Genomic DNA, 19357 nt, shown 5'->3' on the forward strand with positions numbered 1-19357 from the left:
GTAATTAGTCAACTTTTAAGGCTTAATGTTTAAATCATCTGTTATAGACTTATGGATTTACGTTCTTTTTAACATAACGCGATACGTTTTAACAAGAATGATATATCTCAAAAACGAACAAATCTTATATTTTGTACAACATATTTACATTTTGTATCGCCACATTATGTATCCAGATATTACTTTGTAATGTCTTAAAATTCCGAAGAGGCGTCTTACAAAGTTGTTAAAAAAACATCTTTGACGTCCTGCTTAAGACTACTTTTAGACATATACATGTACACGATATTGATATTGGGACATTAAAACACTAGAGCTTTGACATTTGGCGTCATTTGGGCATTAGAAAGGGGAAGCACATGTTTTACTTATTATTTTACTTAGTATTCATTGTGCTGTAATCGATGGAGAATTACGATCAAAAATACGCGTTTGCTCATCCGCCCTGCTCAGGTAAAAATTAGATATCGATGACTGCCTGTAGTTAACGATGTTGTCGGTAAAATATTAAAGCAACATGATCAACCTCTTCAAGTAGAGGAGTCTCTTTCCTCCATTCTCAAACGCTGATGCTCTTTTCTATCTTTAAATTGCTCTCTATCTGTGTCTGTTTCATTTCACTTTTTCTCCATCTTACTTCGCGAGAGGACAGAGAAGGGGAACATCATGGTTCCAGAGCACGAGATTGATCATGCCTACTTTAAAGAACCGTACATGGGATAAAACACCCAATTGTTAGTCCCCTTTAGCTTATTGACACTCTAGGAGAACACTCTGGTTTTCCATATGATCAATAGCAATTATTCACGATTTAAGTGATGAAGTTCTCTTTTGGATTCATCAAATGCAAGTAAGAAGTTAACAACGATACATTTAACTACAATACTGATTGTATGAATAAAAACCAGATTCTCTTTTTTTTCTAGAACGAATAGCCAAGAGAATGTCAATAATTGAGTGTTTTACCTTGGAAGAAAAGTATCATTCGACATAGCAACTCAAAAAAATCGACCGTCACATAAGCAATGTCCACAGTCTGATTGTAAGTTTCTCCGAGGTCTCCACAAACTCTCCCCATACACGACGCTCACGAAAACTATCAGATTATTACGTCATTTGTTGTAGCAACGCATACATGAATATTACAATCGGTAATATAGACTGCTCCACATGATCTTGAAAATGTCTTGTGATAGACGTCTTTTCATGGTGTCTGAAATCATTTTTATACATATATGTTGTCTAAACTTCTTGGTTAAGATGTTCCCTAGTTATAACAAAGGTTCCGTCGCTCCGTGGCGAACTATCGCTTCTCGAAGTCTGCTCGAGATTCGGGGGATCCACATCGATGATAACATCAGCGGAAAATCGACGCGGCGAATGCCTTTTCTCGACATTTTCCTTATGCCCCGCACTGTTTGTAGCACGTGTTCTGTATTTGTTTTGCATATTTCCACGTGAAGTCTCCGACCTACTCGTTTCACCGATCGTGTCAGTTGCATCCCGAGGGAGACACACGCCAGGAGGCAGATCAGAGCTGCGAGGTCTTTGCAAGCGCAAAGTCCTCAACATGTCTCTGAGTTGTAGTTCTTCCGTTACACCCGCACGTCCCTCTTCTGCCGCCTCTACGCTTCCGTTGAACTGCTGCATGACGTTTGGTGTCGTCCCTGCCAAGATCGACTGTAGATTCTCGGGCCAGTGGTGTATTCTGCGTCGTGTCTCGTTCACGTACAGATCATCTCTGCAATGTCGTTCTCTGCGTTGTGGCTCAAGAACGTCGCTGGATGTTGTTTGTAATCCGGTCTCGTCAAACTCGTTAAGTAACAATCGCGACGTATACGACTTTGATTGTTGTGCGTTCCTAAGAGAGCCAGTTGATCTGAATCTATGATTACTATCAATCGATTGTTCTCTTGAGTTTCGCGCTTCGGCTATGATCATCAGACCGACGTCGTTGTTACTCGCGTCCTTGTTGAACCTTAACACTCGGACTGCTGTTGGACCTCCAAAGCCAGAATACGCCAAAACGTGGTTATACGGATGATAGTCCACGCACGTAACTGCTCGATAGTCGCGTTCGTTCGTGTATTTAGCTAGGTGCTCGCCAGTCTCCAAATGCCAGACGTTCAGTACCGAATCCTCACCGCCGCAAAAGACCAAACTGCCGCATGGAGAGATGCACGCTTTCGTCTGAACCCTACAGATGATATATCATAGATGACATGACGATGATATTGTCAATGATATATGGTAGTCAAAATTGTTTGTAGGTTCGGGGTAAACTTAGATTTTTTCCGATCGGGTTAAGAATTGCGTTCGCGATGAATGTCACATCTATTCAGATTCAAAGGTCGCTTAGATGATGGAGAAATGCTCGATCTGGGTTAGTACCGCGTTCTTCGTGGATTTTTTTTATGAACATTTCGGTTTACTTCTTCGGGAAGAGGAACAACTTAAAACTGAGTTATTTCTCGGCGCAGGAGCTTCCTTTATAAATGCTTAGAGAATGAGGGTAGAGAGTAGGGATATGTTACGATAATGATGACAAAGATACACGTACTTTTGATTGTTCAGTCCATCGTATCTCTGCAAGACCACACCGGTTGCAATGTCCAACATTCGCAGCCCGCTGTTCCTCGAATGCACCAAGAGTCTGGATTCAAGAGGATGTAAGGCGATCGTGTTGATAACTACCCCTTCGATCTCCCGTACCTTTATTCTCCTCGCGATAAACCATTCACGCTTCGACGGCATCTTGCTGTTTTTCCGTGCCGACCAGACGATTATCATACCCACACTGTCGGCCGTGATCAAGTCATCGCTCTTTTGAAAAACCACGGAATTGATGAAACCCTCGTGACCTTCCAGCTCCTGACACAGTACTCGCTCCCGCGATCGCTTGTCGTTCGCCCAGATGCGTGCTATGCGATCGTAACATCCCGTCGCCACGATCGTCGTGTTGCCGGGTGCGTACTTGGCGCAATATACGTACGTGGGATGCGGCAGCATCTGCAAGTGAAAATTCAGCGGCTTGAATGAATGGCCGAGAATTAATTTTAACCGAACGTTACGAACGATTTTTTCTAAAAAAAGTTTTCTTTGTCATTAAAGAAAGGTAGACATAGAAAAATATTATACTGCTAAGAATAGCGATTAGTTAGCTTATTTTCTCTTTTATATAAGTAATGATTATCTTCAAAAAATATTTTCTTGATAATAGGTAAAAACTTGTTTTAAAATATACTTATCATAAATTTTAGAAAAACTCATTACACCATGTATACCTAAAAGGAAAGAGAATCTCTTTTCTTTATAAGAATATTATAAAACTTTAGAAGAAAAAATTGGTTCGACTCTATGTAATGAGAGAGAGTAAACCAAATTTTTCTTTTAATTTGATTGAAATTTTAAAATTATTCAAAGTATACTTTAAATAAATGCAATACTTATGAGATGAATTTATTTATAATAGAATTACGGATACATAAACTTATGAAATACTTGAAACAAGTAACGTTTACTTGAATGCAACATATATTTTTCTGCATACGCTGTGTTTGTCTTATTCTCTTCCCCGTCCGCATCTTTTGCGGTTTGCATAAGAAATTTAAAAATTTAAAGGATGCATTCTGACTACCTCGACTTGTTGTACAATCCGATTGCGAACATCCCAGATACGTGCCGTTTGATCCGCGGACGCCGACAACAGACAGCGATCGTCGCTAGACCAGCTTAGAGAATAGACGAAGGTCTTGTGGCCGAGAAATCGCACGTGAATCTTGCCGGTTTCGACCTGAAATTGGCGACGATGATCACGTGAATTTGCCACAGTATTTCACTAGGAATGCACGTAAAATAAAAGAATTTATTACAAGGAGATACCGGATCAAGTTGTTCCAAAGTGCGAATTAATGTGAAACGATCTAATTTATCTAATTTCCCTGTTCTCCAATAGCAATTAGTTTTATTCAGCGGATTCACCTCGTAAACGACAACGGGATAACTGTACTCCTCGGAATGGACGCAAGCCAAATACTTGCCGTCGCTGCTGAACGCCACGTAGAAACATCCGTTCTCGCTCGTTTCCGTCTCGAATACCTTCTCATTTGGAATTTTACACGACTGTGCGGCCAAGCGTGCCCATTTCGGTAAACTGAGAGCGGTCGAGGTACGCGCGTACGAGTGTTGCAGGTCGCTTCGTGTATCATAGACATCTTTCATCGCTAATTGCCGATACAACACTGGTTTGACCTTCGGCGGTGACACGGAAGTTACCGTTACGAAGAGGCTACTGGGATATTTGTCCCTATTGTTTGATTGCCACCACGCATACACCTGCACAAACACAATGCAAAGAATCAAATATATTGCAATGTCGAATTGCATTATACCGTAAATTTCTTTGAATAAAACTTCATTATTTAATTGTTATCAAAAAAGAGTCAATCCATTGTGTCCGACATTAAACCCTGTGATGTGCATGTATTTTGAAATTTTACTTGAAGAGTATTTGGGAAGTACAAAGCCCGGAAAAGAGTAAGTATCGTGAAAGTTGTAACAGACACATAAAGTCGAGCTAACTTTTTCTTCGATAAAGTTTCGTAATGTTCTTATAAAGAGAATATTTAATATCTTTATAAAGAGAATAAATTCTTTTAAGTATAATAAATAATGAGCTTTTCTAAAATTTTTGATGAGTATACTTTAAAATTATTACTAAGAAAATATTCTTTGTTGAAGGTAAACATTATTTAAAAGGAGAAAAGTAAACTGAATAATCGCTTTTCTTAATAGCAGAATGATATTTTATGATAACGAAAACAATTTGAGAAAGTAGTTATCGGACTTTTGAAAACAGTTTGAATGTTATAAACACACCGAAAACTTATCGGCGATTAAACAAAGGATACCTCGCATTTGTGCCTGTCGTATTTCTTAAAACTTCGCCTGGGTTTGTAAAGTTGTAGCCGTATTTTTTTGTCCGTGTGAAGAGTGTCATTACACCCTAATGGCTTAAGAAATGCCCAGGCTATTTTGTTCCAACACCCTTCGTTACCTGAAATAACGAAAAATACGTCATTTATTTATAGCAAGCCTGTGAGCTATCAAAAGTTCTTTCTAAAATTTGTATCGTGTATTAGAAATGAAAGATAATTTTTAAATGTATTTAGTACTTTGCGTGTCAGATTTCTCGAACTGCAAAGCCATAAAGAATAAATAAAATAAAAAGGAACGATAATAAAAAAAAAATAATAAAAAATAATAAAAATATGATAAAAGGATTTATAGAAAATTAACAGTAAAATTAATAATAAAACTAGAAATAGAAATAATAAAAATAGAATAATAAAGAAATGATAAACAGATTTACAAAATTGACGAAATTAACAGAAAAGAAACTAATAATAAACTAATATACGATTAAAGAATAGTTTGCGTGAAAAAGTGTTGAAGGAACCCATTGCCATGCGAAAAAACTTGCCGAATCTGTCGTAACTGAAGCTCGCCTCGGCAAAACTCAGCGGGTCTATCACCTCGAAGAGGATTACCACTTGACTATTCTCGTTGCGTCTTGTGATCGCGTTGAAGTCGTGCTCAAAGATGAGCTCCTCCTCCCAAACCGGTATCATCGAGCGGTTCTCTTTAAAGTCGAACTTGCCGGTAATCATCGGCTGGAGGAATACACTAACGTTTTCGCAATTGTCCGTGCTCCTCAGATAATTGCCCGTACGTGCGTCCACAATGTGTACCTTCACCATTGGTCGTTTAGCGTTCGCGTAATCCGCTTCCAGCAGGTCCGTTCTATGAACTGTCACGGAAATGTATTTGACTTCCGCTTCTTCACGCTTGTCGCTCTTTTCCTTATCCCTATCTTCCTTCCCCTGTTTTCGCTTCTTCCTCTTCTTCCTCCGGACTCTCGTATCCGCCTCAGTGTCACCGGTGGATCGCCCATCCTTCGCAGACGAGCTGACCTTTTCGTCGTTCGAGAGAACGTCCTTCTTCCTGAACAGAGATCGTTCCCTTTTCCTCAATCCCCGATCCTGAATCGCTTCTGGGTATTTCTTGTCACCCGTCGACGTCTCCTCATAAGTGATCGAGCTCGATTGAATATCGGTGACCTTTCCCAGGCTCGACGACGAATTCATCTCACCGGTGCTGTTCTTCCTGCTTCCCGAGGACCTGCTTGTCCTCGTGGAGCGAGCACCGCTGTCCGCGAAACGCTCACGTTTGCTTCTCATGCTCGTCTCCTGAGCGTTCTTCTTCAGGGAGCCGCTGGACGTGCCGCTCGTCCGCGTCTCTTCAACGTCCTCAACATTCGACGAACGATCACTCATTCTTCTCATCTCGATCTTTGTGCTCTCTCGCTGATGATCAGTTTCGATCCTGAGAACCTCCTCATTTTCGGACACGAACGCCGGGTTGTCGAAGAAAAAGGCGTTCCGCCGCACGTTAGACCGCGGTGCCGGGACCGGTTTACGCGGCTCCTCGACATCGCCATTGTCAATCAACGGAGATGAATCGCGCGTTTCAGGCAGTCGGATCACACTGGTGTCTTTGGACCAGCGTTTCCGCGGTTGCCTTCTCGAAATGTCTTCCGGCTCGCTCGCCACATTCACGGTGCTCCACTGTTTCCTTCGGCGTGGTTTCACCTCGGGGAAAGGCTCGATCTCCTCCGGCGTCTTCGAACTTCTCTCTGGTGCGCCGATCTCTTCGATCAAATCGAATGATTCCAGTGTCACACGATCTCGCGTTTCGTCGAGACGAGTCCTGGTTACGACGACGCGACGATCACGAGGCGCCTCGCTCACTTGCTTTGACGAACCCTTGGAACCGTCAGATCTCTCCGATTGTTTGGCTTCTTTCTCGTCGGAGGATTCAGCCACGGGGACGCTCTCGTTGTCTTGTTGCAAGCGTTCACCCTCGTTGTGAACGTCTACGACGACATCCACTGTCGTCTTCGACGGAGTCGCGCTCTCCATCGACTCCTCCAGGAAGGACGACACATGCCGCGATCGCTTCAGTATCCTACCCCTCGAAGCCATCTTTTCCTCGACTCTCTCTACGCCTCCAGAATCGACAATGAGTCGTTAGCTGACGATTAAGGTCGCTCAAAAGAGAGCATCGCGTGTGTTCCACTTGCGTATCGATTCATCACTTACGATGCGAACGAGTTTGCCCTCGGTGCTGTCGACGAACAGCACGATTCTGTCCCGCTTACCGTCTCCGTCTCGGTGTCATTCTGAGCCTTCGACCTCGCGAACGCCGCGCTGATTCGTCGTGCAGTTTGCAAGCAACATGTCGCAACTCGTTACTACAAACAAACGCGCGCCAGGTGCACGTCAGGTATAGAGGTACTCCCACACCTGAATGTTCGCGTGGAACGATGACGAATCGATCGATACGGTGGTCGCATGGGCGAGCCTTACCGTTTGAAACTCTTCTTTGTGCATTTCGTCGACTTCTCCGGACGAATTTTATGTTTTCAATGAAAAAGTACACGCATCTAGGAGAAGAAACAAAAGATAGAAAGGAGACAAAATAATGTATGAAATAATAGATAACAAACGAAAGAGAAAGAAAGACGAAAGAGATACAGAGATAGGTATGCAAATTTATTCTGTCTTGCGGTGAAACATCTGCGAGCGAAACGGGAACGCTTCAATTCATCGCCGTACCGTTCTGCAACACGTTGTTGTTCAACTCCACATGACTCGCCTCTGCTTCTCGAGCTAATTCCTACGAAATAACGAACGATAAATACATATTGGATTGGGTGAAATTAATCAACGGATATGCAATGACCAGAAACTCCTTTACCGCCTCGATCAGGTTCTCATAGTCCTGTTCACACTGCGTTATCAACGTGTTCTTCAAATCGTTGGATGAGTCCTTGGAATCGTCCCGTTCGTCCGCTTTTGCGGAAGAATCGACCAAGTCGGTCTCGCCGTGCAGCTTGAAAGCCCTCATCTTCAATCGTTGCTCCCGATTCTTCGCTTCTATCACCTTCTCTCTGCGCGTCTCGCGATCAAGCAACTGAACCAATTGGCAGTGCATTATTAATGAAGAGACTGATCGTTTAGACTGAATAACCATGATACCGGTAGTGTTCATTGTTAGTCATTATAATAATCGACTCATTTAATAGTTCAAGTGTTAGCAAAGTAAAATAAACACTCATAATCTCTCTGAAATCAAATAATGTTATCGCACGAACACCAACGCTCGGCTCTTATTAATCCTTTCTTTGATATTAATGTTTTAAATGTTAACATCAACAAAGCCACAACGGAATCATTTTCTACAATACCTTCTTATTTGACGGAAATACTTACCGCAGTTAACAACAATTTGTCGTTCTTCTGATTGACCGTCAACGCTTCCGAAAATTCGATCAGATACGTCGCACCCTTCTTGTTTGCGACTGCGGCTAGCTGTCCTTGCTCATGAGGTCGTATACACGTCAAACTCTCGTCGCAGACCTTCGAAAAGATTGTATAGCAATAAATGATCACGTACGAAAATAGATACGTTACCTTCACACTGAGAACCGGGCTGTCCTGTTGAATCAGGAAGTCCCAGACATCTAATGTGCCGTCCGTTTTGGTTAAGAAATACACAGAGTAACGTGTGCTGCTCCACGCGCCGCCTGTGAGGAAGTCTCGGTGGCCGCTGAAAGAATAACGATATTTGCTAACGAGACCAAAGGTCTCTCACTATCCTTGAGTTTGAGCTTGGAACTTACGGGGTCCAAGCTATACAGGACTCCCTGCAATCTTCCGACCATATCCTAGAGGTCCAGTCGCCGACCGTCAAGAAGTTCTTCACGAACGTCGGGTTTCTCTCCAGACTTATTACCGGTCCATATTGGGCCCTGAATCTTGTCGCTATTTTCTCACCAGGTGTTTTGCCCTTGCGATTGCCCGAAATTACTATACCTGAACGAAATGGAAATTACTCGATCTATCAATTAGATGAGCAAATTACACTCGCGATTTTAGAATCAGACGAATAACTCTTCATGAGTGTGTCTTTTTTTTCGTATCGTCGATATCAAGCATCTCGATATAAAACAATCCAATTCATTATTCGTATTAATAAGAAATTGTTTGCAACATTTCAGGACGCAGTCGAGGACGCAGTTTTCAGTCGATTAAAAGTTACAATTATTTCGCAAGCATTTCTAATTAAAAGTATTTGTCTGTTAAAGGCCTATTTGATTAGTATTAGTACTAAGACCTATTCTTAGATTAGTACTATCCTTATCGAAGACATAGATATATAAATGAGAATTAAGTGTTAAAAACATAAAAATAAAAAAAAAATGAAAATAAAATTATGCAGATTTCTGTTCTGCAAATTTTATTCAATGAAAAGAGAAGCGTCCCATAGATGGGATATTGCCCGTGAACTTTCTACCCTTTGTGAACGATACCATTCTCCAAGCCGCACATGAAACGCGTCCCTATCGATGGCTCAAACTGAAGCGCCGAGATACCAATCGCCTTGTCCACATTCTGCTCCTCAGGCTTCAGCAGGTCAATAACCAACGTCTCTGTCGGGACCTGCAACTTTCTGGTGTCCCACCATTTAATCTACAAATGTATCTCTTAACATATTAATCCCGTTGACGATAACGACAACTGTGTACAATCAGTCAAGATTACACACTTGTCCGTCCTTTGAAGCACTGAAGAACTCGGTACCGGTCTTCGAATTAATCCACAGGGCCTTATCGCACGGATCTCTGTGGCTGAACTCCACCGAGCTAGTATCCACCGCTTCCGCACCCCTTCTGATGTCCCAGCAGGCCACTTGTCCGGTCATCAAGCCGCCCACCAAGGTGTTGCTGTCCTTGGGGCTGTATTCCAACGTCAAAAGCGGGTAGAAAGGCTTCAACGTCATGTAGGCGCTGTTCGGGTTCTCTGTGATTGTTTTCCTTCTTTCAAGATCTTGTATCACCAGGCGATACGATACTCTCAGCAGAATTCTACGCTTAACGTACCTACTTCCCAGATGTACGACGTGTAATTATTGTTGGTATTCTTGAAGTCGACGTTGCAGTAACTGGCCGCGAAGCGGTTGCCCTGATCCGGCGACCACGACAAATGAGTAACCTGCCGTTTCGTATTCGAAGGGTCGCGGTACACGTTCACCGTGCGCGAGAACGCTCTCTGTACCAGTGGGATCACTTCCACGTCGGCGAAATACTGCTCGTAGATGTTGCAGGCGTTGTTCTGTAGGATGCAGTGCTCCATCGACTTGACGAGGAAAAAGAGAAGGAAAGGAACAAATTTCCACATAAATATCACAGAATAGCAATTCCGAAGGTTTAACACGCTCGATAGGAGAGTTCACGATTTACAGGCAACAATTGGAGCATCGTGTGAATATACAACTCGTCCTTCTCGATCTTGCGTCTATACCTGACCGTTTGCTCCAGATCCTTCATATTTATGTCCTTCGGCCAACCACCCTCGTAGTGGAACATTTTGTTATCTCTGAATGTCGCAGTTGTTGTGTTCACCTGAGATATATATTTATACAAATGTATAAATATATAAATGTATATAAATGTATAAATGTACAAATGTAAAGTGAATTGCAAAATGACTTAGACACAATGAAGTTATGAGCTTACTAAACTGTTAAAATTAAGAGCCATTATCGATTGACTTACACAAGAATAATATAATAAATATAATAATTAAAAATATAAAATAATAATAAATAGTAATAATGCTAATAATAATTAGTAATATAATTACAAGTTAATGATTTCCAATTTTTGTAGAATTTGGTGAGCTCCCAACTTTATTATGTCTATACTGTTTTGCAATGCACTTGTGTAATGTATAAATATGTAAAAACATATGTTGTTTGGACTGAGATATCTTTCATGGGAAATATCGTTTGAATGTGTACCTCATGAACCGCATATACTTTACTACACTGTGTAGCGTGCGTCACAGGATCCATTCTGACGTAGTTGCTCATCAGCTCCGGATTCGACTTGATCTCTGCTTCGACCACGTCGATGTCGGAAAAGTTGCATTTTTTCCCGAAATGTATTCTTTTCTTCGTATAACTATACTCCGTGTCCATTGTTTATGATGATAACTTGAAAATTGTGCATAGGGTACAAAAAGATCGAACAAAGGACCATTTACTTTAATATTATAATTAAATAGTACTTTATATATATTTAAGTATTTTATTGCTCTCACATTTGTTGAAAAATCTTAAAATAACACGAAATTCTTATTTATTTAATTATTAGTAAATATGACAACACTTGCTTACTTATCAATAGTATAATGATAACATAAAAAATCAATCGTCAACGTGACGACGCAACTCTGCACAGTCTGTACTTTCGCGGAAGGTAGCTGTACGGACACAATGGTTACTATAGTAACTGAGAGTAAAGGCATATATCGTAGAGCAAGGCTTAACTGTCAGTCCTAACTAAAACTGGCACTTCGGGATTCAAACCCTGGCAAAGGATAAACATCGTCTTGTACGTTCGCACATATTCCGCGCTTGTGGGATCGATATTAGATTTGATCGCAGGTATCACATCGCGTAATATAGTTTGAATCAACGTGTTCAAGTATTCCGTACGTTGCAACTTCTGCACTGCTTCGTACAATGACAGTAACTGCTTCTCGTTGTTGTATCTTATACATTGCGCCTCGGAGAAATCTAGAAAACAGAAGAAATCGAGACCTGTGCTGGGATTCTGTAATTCGTTATTGGAGTTAACAATTTCGTTATCATTGCGCGGCTTTTCTACGGTATACAAAAGCTGCGCAACGATAACGAAACTGTCGTTAACTCCAATAACGAGTTACAGAATCTCAGCACAGATGTATTAAATAGAAACATTATATTGTAATAACAATATATTGTGATTCAGTTGCTCTAAACATGAAAATGAAATATACTTTTGAAGTGTTTCATGCAGGAGATATTCCAGACACCGTTCGAAATCCATTCCCTTGTCAAAGGAACGTTACAAGTTAATTTCTCGCTGATACAATCTTCTATAGTGTTCTCGGTGTTATATGATTTCAAAATAGCCTTCGATTTCGTGATCCAGTTTTGTACGTCGTTGAATTGCGACGTATCAAATTTTCCGGTGAAGATATTACTGAATAATAATATCGACTCCTGCGCCATATCAATCAACCGAGATATTTCCCCTGAGCTATCTTGTACAGACGTGTTCTATGTGTGAAAATAAAATAATGAAATAATATGAATGAGGAAACATTGGTCTCTCGTACAGCCTCTCGTTTTGCGTTCCCTCTTATGTGCCGCGTTACTCACCATCGCTTCGAATTCTTTCAGAAAATTATTGATCGACTTCTGGGCTTTGTCTTCTTTAACAACATTCAAATTACTCGTATCAGTAATCTTGAAAAATACGTGAGAAGCTCTTAAAGTTTTGACAATCTCGTTCGGTACGTTAAAGTGCCGAAGCGCCTCGGCTGCATCTACCATGATCGTGCGTTCAACGAATTGATTACCATCGTGTAACGGGCAATTATTAGGCTCGGTACCGTCCAAGGAAACAACTAACGTACTTTCCGTAAATTTTTGTGCCATGTTGTGTATCAAGCTACTCAGTTCGGGAACCAATGTTGCCGAAGGTAGAAATCTCTTCGGCTGAAATAAAAGACAATGAAGCGATGTTGCGTTAAATATTTTGTGAGAATACATGTTTTTTGTTCGAAATATTATAAATAATACGTACACTTCGTGAAGTATTATTAGAGCCACGAACGTCAGCTTGTGGCTTCAACGGAACAATCTTTTTAACGTTCAATTTGTTCTCCAGTATAAAATTCCTTTCGCTCTTCGACTTCGCGGCGCTGCTTGCAGGCGACGTTCTCAATTCTCGTTTAGCGGGTGTCTTTCTCGACGCGACGGAAGTTGCCCCGCCGCTCTCGAACGTGGTTGATGAACGTTTGCCGCCAGCGCTTTTCGCAGCGTTTATTTTTTGCGTTTCGTTCGTCCGCGGTGCGTTTTTATGACCGCGACTGCTCGACGCAGGAGCCGACGAGGAAGTTTTCTCAATCGGGCTTTTCCACAAGGGTCTCTTCTGAGGCGCCACGTTGAACTTCACCTTCTTCCGTAAATCTTGCGCCAAGGTTATCGCTCTGTCAATCCCCGCGGCGAGTTCCTTGACTTCACTCTCAACGGTAACCTGATCAACGGTATAACGAACGAGATATGTTCATAGCAATTTACACGAATGTATACGTGGACAAGTTAAATTATAAATTTAAGAATATTAAAAAGTATATACATATATAAATTATATCATACTTTCTTATGATTACAAGTACATCCATCTTTCCGCTTTTCAATAATTTTCACCGGCCACGGCTTCAAAGCGAACGCGGCCTCCTCGCAGTTTCTTTTCAGCACTTCTTTCACCTGCTCCGTGATCAATAGAGTGTCGTACAACAGCTTATGCAAGCCCAACAAATTTAAGGTACAATGCGTAACGTCCATACCTTCGCAATCCTAATAAAAAGAAATACAGACCATTATCACAGAGCAATACCAATAGAGAGACAAAATATTTGCGTGTGCCACTCAAAGTGTTAACCTTCGTACATGCGATACATAACAGTCGGCAAATAAATTGCCGCAAATGTCAGTTTACGCAAGACTAATAATGTGTGTACGAGTTATTACCTCTTCACATTTGTTTACTTCACTTGCTCTGTCATTACATTATGCGCGAGCGAATTTTTTAATAACTCACGTTGAAAGTCACATTGTCGGGACGCATCGTCAATAAAACACACACACACACACATTCGCGCGCGCGAGTGTGTAATAAAAGATATAAACCAGAAAATAGAATAATATCTTTATATATTAAGAATAATATATAATAAAGGTTTAAGGATATATATCATTTACTTTTTTCCTTTCTTTTCTTCACAAGTGTATCATCAATAATTCTCTAGGGTTTCAGTCAATTAAAACTAGGAGAACATTGAAACGGCTGCCTATCCTAAATGTATCTAAAACGATCAAATTCACACGATCGTTTTAAATGCTGTGATTGGAAATGTATTTGTAAACCACTAGCCCTCGCAGAGTGCCTGGAGACTCCGACACGCGACCGTAACGGCCGACGGTCCTTACAGATATGGTGTATAGACAAAAATAAACCTTTTTTTTATATAAAAATAAGAAGTGACTCGTGATTTTTCAATATCTTCGAGTATCATGATTTTTTCCACGCATCATTCTCCCTTTCCTTGACGTGAAAAGATGGAGAATTTTAAAATAAGTGGATAAAAATATACAAATGACGCAGTTTTCAGAGGGCAAAAAGTCACGTTGCCGGCGAGGACGACACGCAACGCAAATGGCATAATTGTGAAGAAACGTACACCCGTATTTCTGATATCCGTGTGTCGTTATCGTGCGCGTTAAACTGTTTCGATGCATCGTGGACTTTCATGATCCTGCGGCTTACACAGCTATCGACGAGACGACTATGGGTGCGTTCCTTTATTTACTGCGAGTACTGACATTATGACGTCATGAAAGTATACTGCTAGTAGCGTTCCGTTTTAACTTCGAGCACTGTCGAGGTGCTGCAAGGTGACAAATGGGAACGCACCATCTTACTGCCACTGCTTTACCTCTCCAGCTGCAGTAGCCGTAGCAGGAAGTGACATCAAAATTCATGACGTCACAAACTTGTCGAAGTGCTTTCGCAGTGCACTGTAACCTATTTAGGAACGCTGTTGGTAGTACTGACAGTACTTGCAGTAAATAACGGAATGCAGCCTTTGTATCACAAAAGTACGCCATTTGGGCTGACGACCGTGACGATAACCCTGTGCAAAACCCTGCTGCAAATGTGCTCTTAATTTTACATTGTACACACTGCGAATCGATTCATAAACTTAGTTTCTAAATTAAGTGTGAGAATGCACCACCGAATTATTTTCATAGAAATACGTATATCTCTGTAAGCGGGAAAAATTATGGAGCTCGTAGACTGGATGCAGAAAATATAAGAGACGAGTTAATGTTGATTTCACTCCTTAATGATTATGTGCGTTTACAACTCGTCTTTCCTTGGCACATCATCGTCTTCATCTTCTTCCTGAGCCTGTAACGGAACAATATTTTAAGAGTATGCACCCACGACCTCTTTATCAGAGTCTGGAAAAAGCAAGGAATTTGTGTCACACAATGGAGATACAATTTCATTGCAGTTTCTCGTCTGACATACCTCGCTTGTTGGAGCTGATTCATATTCTCCGCCGGATTCGACGAATTTCGAGAGACCCTCGAGTGTCCTTTCACCGTTGTATTCCACAGCCTAGAGCGCGAGTAATTAAAATGAACACATTTTAAACATATTATCCACTTAATATGATAGATCAGTTTTTTCTTTTTTTTAGCTGAGTTGGATTATATTTTTTATAATTAGAGCAAAACAAATACATAACTTAGTGTTGAACGAAAAAGTGCGCCGCTAGTTCAGCTAACAAAAAAAAGGCTTAAGTCAAACTGTACCTCATTTGTTTCTTTTTTGTAGAGCGTGATCGTAGGGAAACTGATAATCTTCACGTCCTCCAATTCGTTAACAGTAGCGTCCATCTTCGCGATAACTAATTTGTCGTTGTCTTTGTATTTCTCACCCAGCTGTGAAATCAATGCGTTTGATTAGCGGAATTATCGATTGACGGCATTCATTAAACTAGATGAAGACAATAACGTACTTTCTCATAGATGGGCGCAAGTTGCTGACAGTGACCACACCAGGGCGCATAAAATTCGACCAGGACGTCCTTTTCCTTATCGTAGGCGATCTCATGGAAGTTCGTGCCGACGAGAACTTTCACTGGGTTCTTGTCCCAATCCTCGGGCAAGTCCTGCGTGAGCAGATGCCGCTTCAGTTTACCCGCGACGAAGTCTGCGACGAAATTAAAGACGTTCTCGGCGGTCAGATCCGGGTTCTCCGGCTTGTACTTGGCCATGTCTTGTTCGAGCTTGATAAGTCGCATAGCGGGCACATCCTCCTTTTTCAGACCGAAGAACTCCAAAATACGCTCGTGGTCGGTCTCGTCGCAATCGATCGTCACAAAGAGAACCTAAACAAAAGTATTTGAAAGTATTATATCGCCGATTGTCATGAACAACACAGTGATACATATAAGTGGTGTTTAGGCGTTCCATACCTCACCGCGATATTTCTTCGCCGGCTCCTTAATTCCCTCAACATATTTCTCGAAGTGACCTTCTTCTTTGCTAAGGAAAATCAACAGGTGGCTCTTGATGTCTCCGTTGAAGATCTTCTGCGCCGTGTCTTGATTGAATTCAACAATCAGAGGCAACGAATTCACGGTGATGAAGCTCTGTACATTTTTGATGGTGAGCTCACCGTCATAGATAGCTTTGCCTTCGTCAAACTGAAAGTAATAGAAGTAAATGTGACTGATCATACCTTTTTTATCGATTTTTTATCAAGAAAATTATTTGCAACAGCAAACGTAAACATTACCTTCTTGAACAACAAAATCTTGCCATCCTCAACACCATATTCCTTAAATACTTCATCACTGCTTGTAATACCGAAGACATGATCATCCATAGCGTTACCAACATCCAACAATACCTTGGCCGCATCACTTTTGACGTCCTAATAAATTTACTATATATGTATATAAACAGATAAGCAGATAAATAATCATTTGTAACAAATTAATATCTCCGTTATTCTTCTTTAATCTTTGAGAATGTGCAAATATTTATATTTGTTAGTGAGTAAAGTAAAAAGAAGCAAGTTATGACCAAAAATCTTGTTGAATTTGAACAGTATTCTAATAACTTCAACCACAGAATTTCTGGTTTGTTCATACCAAAAATTTAATTCAACCAAACTTCCATACCAAACCTTTCTTCCGTACACAGAAAAAGACCCTGGTTGAATTAATGTGATGCTTAGTTAAGCAAATTTTGGTAATAACATAAACAGAAACTTTCTAGTTACTACAACAAGATATTCTGATATGCAACTAAAACATTGAGTTATAATACAGACTTAAAAATTACCTTAAAGAATCCAACAATAGCGACATTGTGTGCCTCAATAAATGCTTTAGCTTCGTCAATGGTTGGTAAATCTTTGGCAGGTGGACCAGTCTTCTTGTTCAACCAATTTACAATATCGTCCGCTTGTCGACCACCGGTATAATCGATTGGCGAGCCTTTACGATAAAACTTCAGAGTGGGATATCCCTTGACTCCGTGCTTTTCAGCGAGCTGAGTCTCAATCGTCGCATCTACTTTGGCTAACTTAATCGAAGAATCACTTTCTTCCAGTTTCTTCGCTGCTTTAACATATTCAGGTGCCAATGCTTTGCAGTGTCCACACCATGGAGCATCTACAATCAAAACAATATGTTGAAATTTAGACATGATTTAAAGCCTCTTTTTTATACAAAAAAAATCTGAAAATTCATGAGATGAAAGTGGAAAGAAGAGAAACGTTGTAAGACAATTGCAGGTCTGTAAATTGAGATTCTACAATGATCAATTCGTTACTGTCGAGTTGAACCATATGGTTATCTGTGGAATTCAAAAAAGTCGTGGTTTTATCGACCCCAATTTAAAAATCAATACATTAAGTGCGAACCTTGATAAAAATATGATAAATATCGTCCAGTCTGCGTATGCTGTGCTGATTTAGATCAGACTCACAGATGTTGCACCGATTGTACCGGCAATTATTAGCGGCAATCATCATAACGTCACGGCTCGCGATGTTCCGGTCACAATCGCCGAGCGATTTGTATGGCGGCGATTTGTAACGGTAAAAAAAGCAATACGAAGACAAGAGAATCTCCTTCGTCTTCTTTACGACTGCACTCTCTTACACTCTCCGCGCTAGAGCGAGATAAACGCGACGCGTGGGTCGTGCGTAACAAGGAAAGGAAGTGCAACGTAGGTGCCTTGGGGGAGTGGGCTTATCGCTTCCGCGAAGATAATCTAAAGGTTTAGAGCTTCCAAAGGCGCGTTCGAAGAACATCTGAGAGATCAGATATCTCTAACATTGCGAACAGATATCTCGCAGAACGATCGCATAAGCAAGACGAAACTTCGTCTTGTCGACACCTTCCACGATCGAACACTCGTAACATGCATTTAGTCTATTCTTTCTTAGCTGAATCGAGTGGCAGTTTTTACGAGAAGAGTGAAACATATAACCTAGCGTTGAAGGAGAAGGGGCCAAAGTTCCAGCACGACATTAGTTTAGCTAAAAAAGGCAGGCCTGTAAACTCATTTCGTGTGTCGGTAGGTCGAGGAAAGCGCAGAGAGCGACAAGTTTGACGAGGAGAGGTGACCTGCTCGAGAACCATCATGATAGTCGAGATATCGTGACGTGTCGCTACTCCATTCTAAATATACACGTATTTCATTCAATACGCGGTAAGAAAACGCGACGGAGCGAATAAACGTACATCCCAACCTCGAGGATGCTCGAATGATGACGTGTATGAACGTACACATCTGGATGGACAGCGAACGCATGCGGCGATGATCGGAGGATCGCGTGCACGTGGAGGACGCATCCGGCGAATTCGTTCTCCTCGTTTCTTTTTTTTTCGCCTTTTCTTTCTCCTCCTCTCTCTCTACGCTCTCCCGCACTTCTTCCTCGACGTCTCTCAACACGTCCGGCGACGCGTCTCGCCCGGAGTACAGAAAGTGCAGCACCGAGGAGGAGAGCAACAGATTGCCCACGGATACTCACAGAATTCAATCAGCACGTATTCATTGTCGTTGATGACGCTGTCGAAGTTGTCCTTGTTGATCACCAAGATACCCTCGTCCAGCTCCACCTTGGCGAGGCTCACCGCGATAAGGCATAGTGCCGTCAAACCGAATCCACCGATGAATCTCATGACGGTCTGTATCTCTTTCTCTCTCTCTCTCTCTTACTTCCTTTCGGGGTCTGCGCGCTCTTTCCTCCTCTCGCTTTTCCTCGAGTTACGGTGTATACGCCTCGCTGAGGAGAACGACGGTGACGATGACGGCAACGGCAACGAAGAAGACAGGAAGACGGGGAAGAGGACACCGTCCACGAGGAACGCGCGAAGAGTGAACGGACGCGATGCTGCGCCGCGACCTATAGGCTCACCGGATCGCCGTTTACGCGTGGCATCGTCCCCTCATCGTGGGGGTCGCTGATTGGCTGGCCGGTTTGCCCATGTATCCGTGGTATCATCATCGTCCGCTGGTGGGTCGTCCACACGGAGCTTACCCTTCGTCGCGGAAATACGGACGATAAAACCGCGGGTCGAATGAAAATTTC

The 19357-nt window shown here is 41.7% G+C and overlaps 3 protein-coding genes across 4 annotated transcripts; all 3 read right to left on the bottom strand.

Moving 5' to 3' along the window:
* Nucleotides 1-103: 103 nt before the first annotated feature.
* LOC116841122 (jouberin-like) lies at nt 104-7617 on the bottom strand. The gene is made up of 6 exons (XM_032808683.1): nt 5483-7617; nt 4911-5056; nt 3982-4335; nt 3638-3793; nt 2561-3009; nt 104-2197 (listed from the first exon to the last, which is right to left on the bottom strand). Exons 1-6 carry the CDS (start codon nt 7041-7043, stop codon nt 1243-1245), a joined length of 3621 nt encoding a protein of 1206 aa, XP_032664574.1. The 5' UTR covers nt 7044-7617; the 3' UTR covers nt 104-1242.
* LOC116841128 (dynein intermediate chain 2, axonemal-like) lies at nt 7592-11136 on the bottom strand. The gene is made up of 10 exons (XM_032808694.1): nt 10924-11136; nt 10364-10525; nt 10004-10259; nt 9670-9923; nt 9434-9593; nt 8744-8936; nt 8535-8670; nt 8334-8480; nt 7819-8034; nt 7592-7737 (listed from the first exon to the last, which is right to left on the bottom strand). Exons 1-10 carry the CDS (start codon nt 11101-11103, stop codon nt 7660-7662), a joined length of 1782 nt encoding a protein of 593 aa, XP_032664585.1. The 5' UTR covers nt 11104-11136; the 3' UTR covers nt 7592-7659.
* A 147-nt stretch (nt 11137-11283) lies between these two features.
* Nucleotides 11284-19216, bottom strand: LOC116841126 (protein disulfide-isomerase). Of its 2 annotated transcripts, XM_032808690.1 has the most exons (12): nt 18797-19216; nt 17098-17429; nt 16547-16684; nt 16224-16454; nt 15765-16136; nt 15559-15687; nt 15272-15361; nt 13333-13533; nt 12758-13210; nt 12331-12669; nt 11946-12228; nt 11284-11703 (listed from the first exon to the last, which is right to left on the bottom strand). In XM_032808690.1, the coding sequence occupies exons 1-12, from the start codon at nt 18945-18947 to the stop codon at nt 11450-11452; spliced, it is 2973 nt and encodes a 990-aa protein (XP_032664581.1). In that variant the 5' UTR covers nt 18948-19216; the 3' UTR covers nt 11284-11449. The 2 variants fall into 2 exon arrangements, with proteins under 2 accessions (XP_032664581.1, XP_032664580.1); XM_032808689.1 differs by lacking the exons at nt 11284-11703; nt 11946-12228; nt 12331-12669; nt 12758-13210; nt 13333-13533 and adding an exon at nt 13874-15148 and having other exon boundaries at nt 18797-19203.
* Between the last annotated feature and the right edge of the window lie 141 nt (nt 19217-19357).

This window comes from Odontomachus brunneus, unplaced genomic scaffold (genome assembly GCF_010583005.1).
Source record: "Odontomachus brunneus isolate Ranch 3 - 2012 unplaced genomic scaffold, Obru_v1 Obru_scaffold_013, whole genome shotgun sequence".
Classification (NCBI taxonomy): domain Eukaryota; kingdom Metazoa; phylum Arthropoda; class Insecta; order Hymenoptera; family Formicidae; genus Odontomachus; species Odontomachus brunneus.